Below are 8,324 nucleotides of genomic sequence, written 5' to 3' on the forward strand. Positions count from 1 at the left end.
AGTTTTCGATTAGAATTGTATACGTGATCGCGTATATACTACTAAACGATTGTTCAATATTATATACACAATCGTATATACTACTACACGATGTTCAATATTATATACACAATCGTATATACTACTACACGATCGTGAAGTAGTATATAAAAGGTCGTTTATATAATACTAAACAATCATTTAAATATTATATAAACAATCGTTCATATAATACTAAACGATCGTTTATATAATACTAAAAGAGCGTTTATATTGTAATGAACAATCGCCTATATATTGTTATTCGACTGTTCATTCAATACTAAATGATCTAGGGGACAAGAAATACTGTAGAATATCACTTACGTTCTTTCCATTTTTGGATCTGACGAACGAATCTTGCTCTATACCCAAAGACACAATGAAATGAACAAAGATGAAAGCGATTGACAATGAGGATGTTGCACTGAAACTCTAAGTGAACAATGAGAGAACTTCGTGGTGAGTTCCACTGAAAATGAATAATTGAGAGTGACATTCCATTCTTGATATCAATGTTATTGGTAGAATATTAGTTGGAAATAAATGCATTGATAGAATGTTAGTGTTGCATCGAATACATATTGAATGAAAAGCTGAGCTGAAGAAATCGTTAAAGGAAGAAGAAATGTGGTGTGATTTGAAGAGTTTTTTAAATTGGGATAAAATTGGTATTTCACATGGACAAAAGGACAATCACAGATAAGTTTTTAAGTTGTCATTCATAGAAAAGTACAATCACACATAAGTTTTTAAGATGTGTTCATAGAAAAGTTTTTGAGATTTGAGTTATTTTGTAAAATTTTTCTAAAAGCCCATAAGTTTTTAGGTAGAGGTTATTCATACAAAAGTTTTTGAGATTTCGGTTATTTTGTGAAATTTTCCATAATTCAAACAAAAATCCACAGTTGATAATACTCTTAGAAAGAAATCCACCGTTGATAATTGATTCTCTCTCAACTCTCATTTTCATTACCGCAACTCATCGACGTTCTCAGATGACCGGACCAGAATCATCCGAAGCTAAGGAATTGGGTATTTCCCTCACATCGGCGGCAGAGAAGGAAGACGAAGACATTACTGCCATGTCTGAGAATCAGGAACCACAAAATCCGGCGGCTGCGGCCGGCAGTTCGTTTCCCGGCGTGCGAATCGAAGCAGGGCCACCGCACGAGGCGTTATTTCTTGTACTGAGTTATCTTCCTCTATTTGAGCTTCTTTCCATGAGCTCAGTCTGTGTATCGCTGAGAGACGCAGTGGAACATGATGTGTTGCCGTGGCTTCACATCGTCGTTGATCGGCGCTTGAGCTCCCGGCTATCCGATTACCGTCTGGGGAGAATCGCCCGGAAGGCCGGTGGTCGCCTTAGAACTTTGGCTTTGATCAATTGTTTTAAGATTTCAGATTCTGGATTTCACGAAGTTGTTGAGAAGAATCCTCTTCTCACCAAGGTATTCACATCTTCGTATAAATGCTTGTGTTGGTGATTGGTTTAATCTTATCAACAATTTCTTCATTTTTAGTCATAATATTCATTTGAACTGTCTAAATTATCTGTTGAGAATGTCGTCATCTTGGCTTGTTTTTTATTTTTTGAAATGTATACTTCATTTTAGAAAAACGATCGGTAATGGTTGGAATTTAATAAAGGACTTTGAGCAAATGAGTTGGATCATGTTGGTCTAGTAGTGGATAGGAGTCATGGGTTGTAGGGTAAGTTGAGATGTCTCAGTAGCCAAACACACAAAAATTGAAAATTATAGATAAATAGAAAATCAGTTATCCAACCATCTTAGTTTTAAAATTATCCCATCAAATGTGTTAAGAAATCGAAAATCATAGATAAATAGAGAAAACGTAAACAAGAGAGAATCAACATAGAATTTACGTAGTTCACTAACAATATCTTATTATGTCCACGAACAGAGGAATAAAACAGTTTATTATTAAAAAGTAAATATCAGATTATAGGATTTTATCTAAATTCTAAGGTCGAAAATCGTAAATAACCTAAATATGAATATAACTTAGATGGAGTGTTGCCCTCGAACCCTGCCAATTAGGATGCATTGTCCCTGAATTTTAACTTGCTGACTGGTAAACGAGACCCTTGTATTTAGTCGTTTAGAGTATCATATAACAGTTTCAAGTCATTCTAACTAGATGATTGTCTGCTTTAAAAAAAACAATCCTTTTACTTTCAAAACCGAACATGTCAGTTTTTCCTTCTTGATTCAGCTTTATGTACCTGGATGCACGAGTTTGACTCCAGGGGGAGTGGTTAGAGCAGTGAAGACTCTATCTCAACATTCCCACAATTTGAAGAGCCTAATGATTGGTGGCATTTACAACATAGAGAATGAACACCTTGAAGTCCTCAAATGCCATCTTCTTGAAAATCGATCGCTGCAGCAGCAGGAGGAGCGACAACAACATCACCTGTATCGTGAGCACATTGACAGGTCGAAGTTATTGAGCAACGAATTCCAGCCAGTGATTGATGTACAAATCTGCCCAAAATGCTCTGAGATAAGGAGTGTTTACGATTGCTCGAGGGAGAGATGCAAGATAAAGCAAGAGAAGCAATTGCTGGCAGATTGCCGGGGTTGCATTTCTTGCATTCCAAGGTGTGAAGAATGCGGTGGATGCGTCGATGATGATGAAATAGAAGAGGCTGTATGTGCAGGTATCTTGTGTTCAAGTTGCTGGCTTCAACTTCCCAAATGCAACCATTGTAATAGGCCATATTGCACACGACACTGTCAAAATGTAAGTAGCTCTACTACTGGATTTGTTTGTGAAATTTGTCTTGAAACTCAATATGGTTGAGTTGACATCTGAACTTGGATTGAAACTAGAAGCCCTTGTTTGCACTTTTGTATCTTGCAAACCAACGTTGCAAGGCAGGGATGCAACAAGATATGCTTTGTTTGAATAGAGAAAATGTACATCTTGCTGAATGAAAGGAAAATTGTTAACATATCAAAGTTTTTAAGTTTTGCCTCTTACATTATTTTGCAACAACAGTCTGATGGTGAATGAATTGATTGTTTCAAGCTGTGTACAAACTTCTTCATAAACTTGACCAAGATGCTCAGATCATCTGCAGAATCATTATCTCAGATTAACCATGACTATGATATGATAGATTCAATTCTGGAACTTGGGCTACTACATGGACTTTTTTTCTATATATGCAAAAGATGGTGTAAAAATGGCATTATGGCATGCCCTGTGTTTGGTTTTGTTTGAGAGTTGAGTTTAGGAAGTTTGTATTAAACTAACCTAAGTTTATGCAATGTGTAGTAGTTTAATCTTTACTATTTAGAGTAAATGTTAAAAACCACTCTTGAATCATAGTCGTTGTTTGTAATTATAATCTCAGACTTTTAGTTGTAAATATTGAACTCTCAAATTTTTAACAAATCAGTAAACTTTTAAAGGTAAAAATTTAAATCCTTAACTTGCGTATAATCATGAAAAGTGGTCCTCAAGCTTTTAATTTGAAAAACCAAGTCCTTAGCTTACATAATTTTAAAAATCTAACCTCCTTTCTGGATAAAAGTTGAAGGGAGAAGAAAGGAAAGTGGAAGTCAGTGTGAAGCTTAAAACAAAGAAGAAATGAGTGAATAATTCATTACTAAACTAAACTACAAAGAAGAAAAAAGAGTTAACTTAGTTTTAAAGGAAGAAGATGATAATGGAGAAGATTTCATACTAACTACCATAGAAAACGAAATCGAGTATTAGAGTTTCCAATAAAAGCAATAATTAGGTGCAACTTCATGCTCTTTCTCCTTTACACATAAAGAATTTTTTTTTAAAAAAATCATTAAAAAAAGTGTCACATGACACATTTCTATTGAGTGCTAGCTGAGTTGCATGAAAGATGGGTGTAGTCCGACTCCATTAAGTTTTTTCCTTCCAATAATGGTGAACCCAATAAGAAACATATTGAGAATCCTAAATTGACAAAAATTTGAGACCTTGCACTCTACAATACCTTGTTTGCTTGAGAAAACTTTGTTTCATATTTTTCTCCCTTTCTTGCTCATTTTCCCCCTATCTAAATTCAAGCTTATTCCTAGGAATTAGTACTTATGCAAAATGCTTTTCATGTTAAATATAACTAAATTATATCCAATCGAGTAAGTGAAAGGGGAACAAAGTTATTTGGTACTTGGGCCACATCAATAGAAATAAGAAAACGTGGCATCATTATGTATCGTGTTTGTCACATTTTGCAATAAGAATATGTGGGTTCCACTGAAAAATTGTAATCATATCATGAAATCCTATTACACTAAGGCATTGTTTTTAGAAAAATCATAACTTCGTTAATATAAAGTATTTGTGTGCATTTTTTTTTTTTTTTGCTCATTCCTTTTCTAGAACAATATATTTATGCCACTGATCTTAGGGAGATCTCATTTATAATAAATTCTTGATTACTAATGTTCAATTTTGCTGGAAATCAAAACTTTTTTTAGTTTCCATCAAATAATGCTTGATTATGGTTTTGTTTAAAGATTTTGTAGCTTTGTTTCTTAATATTATTTTAGATAATTGAGAGTTTTTTATCCATAAAAAAATTCGGATCTTTAAGGATATAGGCTTGAATTTTGAATCCATTGATATACTATATTATCTTTTAAAACAACCTTTTAAGTTTGAGATTTTTAGACGAAAAATCCTTTTTACATCATAAATTTCATAAATAACCTAAAATTTGAATTATTTCATCCGGAGTTATTATTAGCTATAATTTTGGACCAAATTAATCTTTTCATTTTAATTTTAGAAATTTTGTAATTTTGATTTGTTTTCTTATTCACATAATTTTGATTTTTGACTTTATAGAACAATATTTATGAACTTTTGTTTGCATTCATTTAAACCAAATTTTTTCATGATAACATTTTAGAAGATTTTATTTTATTTCTCAATTTATCTTACAAATTTTCATTCTTTTTTACAGATTTTAGATTTTGTCTTCATATTTTGAACTCCCAATTTTGGTGGATTGAATGGAAGATATATTTACAAATTTTCATATCCATCTTTTTTTATTTTTAAAGGGTTTATTTCAAATATATACTATTTCACTCCAAATATATATGAAATTTATTTTAAACGTATTTAATAAGATCATCATATAAAATGAGCAATCTCATTTCTATTAAGATATAGATATTTTTACGTAAATTATTCGAAATTAAGAGGATGAACGAGTAGGCGATGAGCTTGAGGGCGGATTGGAAGGAGGCGGCAAGCTTTTCCGATCGGCGATGGGAGAGCTTGGTGAGATTAAGGAGAAAATGCTTGATTATTGTTATTATTTATTTATTTATTTATTTTTCATTTTTTTTAAAATTGAAATATGATTTTTTTTTCTTGCCAAAATATACGCATGTTGAAAAAAAAGTGTTCATATTTAGTATATTTTTGTATTTAATTGGGTTGGAAGGTCAATGTGCTACGATGTTTGTGAAAATAAATAGAGAATGGATAAAACAACAAGATTTGATGTTTCATTTGTATTTGGTGAAAGGTCTGCCACACACGTGATATCCTTTTTCAAAGAATATTAATTACAATGTAATTCTTGTATCGGGAATATATCTAGATCACCAAAAATATTGTAAATGGACAAGTATCGATTATCAAATTTGCAGTTAAACAAATTCGTTAGAAAAAAAGTGGTGATTTTTACACTCCATTTGTATTTTGAATTGACAGTTCTTTTTATCATATTAGATTTGTTTAGCCACTTTTCAAACTAATTCAAAATTAATCAAATAGTTGATTTTCTCTCTCAATTTAAATTTTAATTTATCATAGATTTTTAGATTTTAACTGATTTTATTAACTTTATTTATTTAAAATTGCAATCGCATTTTATAACGTGACATTATTATTATATTAGTATATCAATAAGACAATATATTATTATTATTTTGGATTCTATAGAATGTTTTATATACATTTTGTTTTATGAGTATCTCAATAGAAGTCTATGAAATTGACACACGAGTAATTAGTCATTTTGCTATCTTGTTGTTCAATTTTGCTATTAGTAATGACTCTACAACGAGTTAGACTTCTTTTCAGTGGTAGATAGAATGAAGATTCACACTATCAAGATTTTCGAGTTCTTGAAGTTTTTGTTTCATCAAACTCGTCCTTCTAACAATTTTTTGAATACATTCTAAGTGAGCTTTTTCTTTCTGGTAATCTGTCTATTTCTCGATTGACAGTATATGAAGATAATTTCAATAATTCAAATCTTACTCGTGTTGTTGAGTATAAGAATGTTTTATGGCAAATGTTAGTTTTATCGGATCCCCCCCGTGTGTTTTATGCTTAGTGATTCACCACGTATCTTTTAGTGCTTGTGGAAATACAATCTATTTGGATAATGAGTTATCGACAACAAATCATTCTCCTCAACAGTCTTTTTTACAATATTGAAATAATTGATTTTCAAGATTTTAAAGAAAGATCACTTTCTTCAAATTCTAGTATTTCCATTAAATAGGTTCACTTTTTAGGTTCACTTTTTAGGAGCAAGTCTGTATTAAAAAAAGAAATTTATTTGCTTGCTCTTAGTAACATTTTTTAACTTACTACAACTAGATCAAACCATATGTCATTTGATATTCTTTGTAAGGATTCGTCTTGTAGTTGGTATCTATATGCATCCGTTGTAGGAAAAGTGGGGTCTGGATGGTTTGGAAGTTCACAAATATCCATCATTATGTTGTTGATATTGTTAAAGATGATCATAGATAAGCAACATCCTTGATTATTATTGAATGTACGAAGTCCTTTTTAGGATGAATGACAAGGTGCCATGTCGTCCTTGTGATGTTGTAGCTTACGAAAAGGCATCATGGTATAAATGTAAGTTATGACAAGACTTGGAGTAGCCCTGAGATCGCTCTCAATTCTATTACGAGTATTTCCAAATCCTCATATGCTCTGTTGTCATCATCTCAACTGCACTGATTGAAAAAAATTATGGTGCTTGTTTTCTCCAATGTTTTAGTTTAATTGATTAGAATACAGTATATTTTCCAGAATATTCACCTTGAATGTTTATTCCTTGCAGGAACAAATATAGCACAAGAATCTGACAATGAAGGTAGATTGAAGTATTATTTCATGGTGCTTGTTGCTTTTATAGATGCATGGAATTATTATTTTCTATTATGTCAGTTGATGGTGTCACTATGAAGAACAAATTTATGGGAACATTATTATCTGCTTGCACTCTTAATGGAAATCCTCAAATTGTACTTCTTGCATTTGCAATTGTTGATTCAAAGAACGATGGATCATGATTTTGGTTTTTCCGTAATCTTAAAGCTGCTTTTGGAGAGCCTAATAATCTTGCGATTGTGTCTGGTATTCATAAGAGTATAAGGAAGGTATTGGTTTTGTCTAGGGTTCAACTGAACATAGGTTATGTGCATTTCATTTGTATAAGAACCTTAAAAAGAACCATAAATCAAGTCCAGTTGATAATGCTTTCCATATGTGTGCAAGAGCATGTACAACTTTAGAGTTTGAGTATTTCATGAGACAGTTGGATGATCTTGCTCCATCCATTAGATATGAGTTAGAAGATGTTGGCAAATCGAAATGGGCTAAGACATTATATGGAAGGAAAAGATATCCATTGATGACAAAAAAACATATATGAAAGTATGAATTCATTGTTGAAAGAAGCACGAGAATTACCCGTTATTAGTATCCTTGAATCGATTCGTAGTTCGGTTCAAAAATTGTTTTATGAATGTTGCAGTCCTTGGAGTTTCAAGCGTTCAGAACTTTCCACATATGCAGAGAACATGATCCGATTAACCTTAAGGGAGAGTCTGTCAATAAATGCAAGTTATTTTTTGTTTAATTAATATATGTCTCATTAGTAATAGACAAATTTTAAAGGTATAAACATTGTTATCTTTTTGCAAGTATACCCTATTAACCAACATGAATTTTAATTTCATGATGGCACCAACCAATTTTCGGTCAACATTTTGAATCGTACTTGCGCATGTCGACGGTGGGACCTAGACATGATCTCGTGCTCTCATGCATGCATTGCGTTGTCTACAAGGCATACACACATGTTTTCTACTGTAGTTCAAATTTAGTCATGTTATATAGGAAGGAAACACGTCTTATTGGTAATGTATATAGTTTATAAATGTGCATGGAGTTGGTGATGATCCCGCTCTTCCTCCTAATGTCAAACGTCCTGCTAGTAGGCATAAGAAAAAAGGATTACGTCTTGTTTAGAA

The 8,324-nt window shown here is 32.1% G+C and overlaps 1 protein-coding gene across 1 annotated transcript; it reads left to right on the forward strand.

Annotated features, from left to right (window-relative positions):
• Nucleotides 1-843: 843 nt before the first annotated feature.
• Nucleotides 844-3,005, forward strand: LOC120092447 (F-box protein SKIP28). The gene is made up of 2 exons (XM_039050535.1): nucleotides 844-1,469; nucleotides 2,257-3,005. The coding sequence occupies exons 1-2, from the start codon at nucleotides 1,017-1,019 to the stop codon at nucleotides 2,845-2,847; spliced, it is 1,044 nt and encodes a 347-aa protein (XP_038906463.1). The 5' UTR covers nucleotides 844-1,016; the 3' UTR covers nucleotides 2,848-3,005.
• The last annotated feature ends 5,319 nt before the right edge of the window (nucleotides 3,006-8,324 follow it).

The sequence above is a fragment of the Benincasa hispida genome, chromosome 12 (genome assembly GCF_009727055.1).
Source record: "Benincasa hispida cultivar B227 chromosome 12, ASM972705v1, whole genome shotgun sequence".
NCBI lineage: Eukaryota > Viridiplantae > Streptophyta > Magnoliopsida > Cucurbitales > Cucurbitaceae > Benincasa > Benincasa hispida.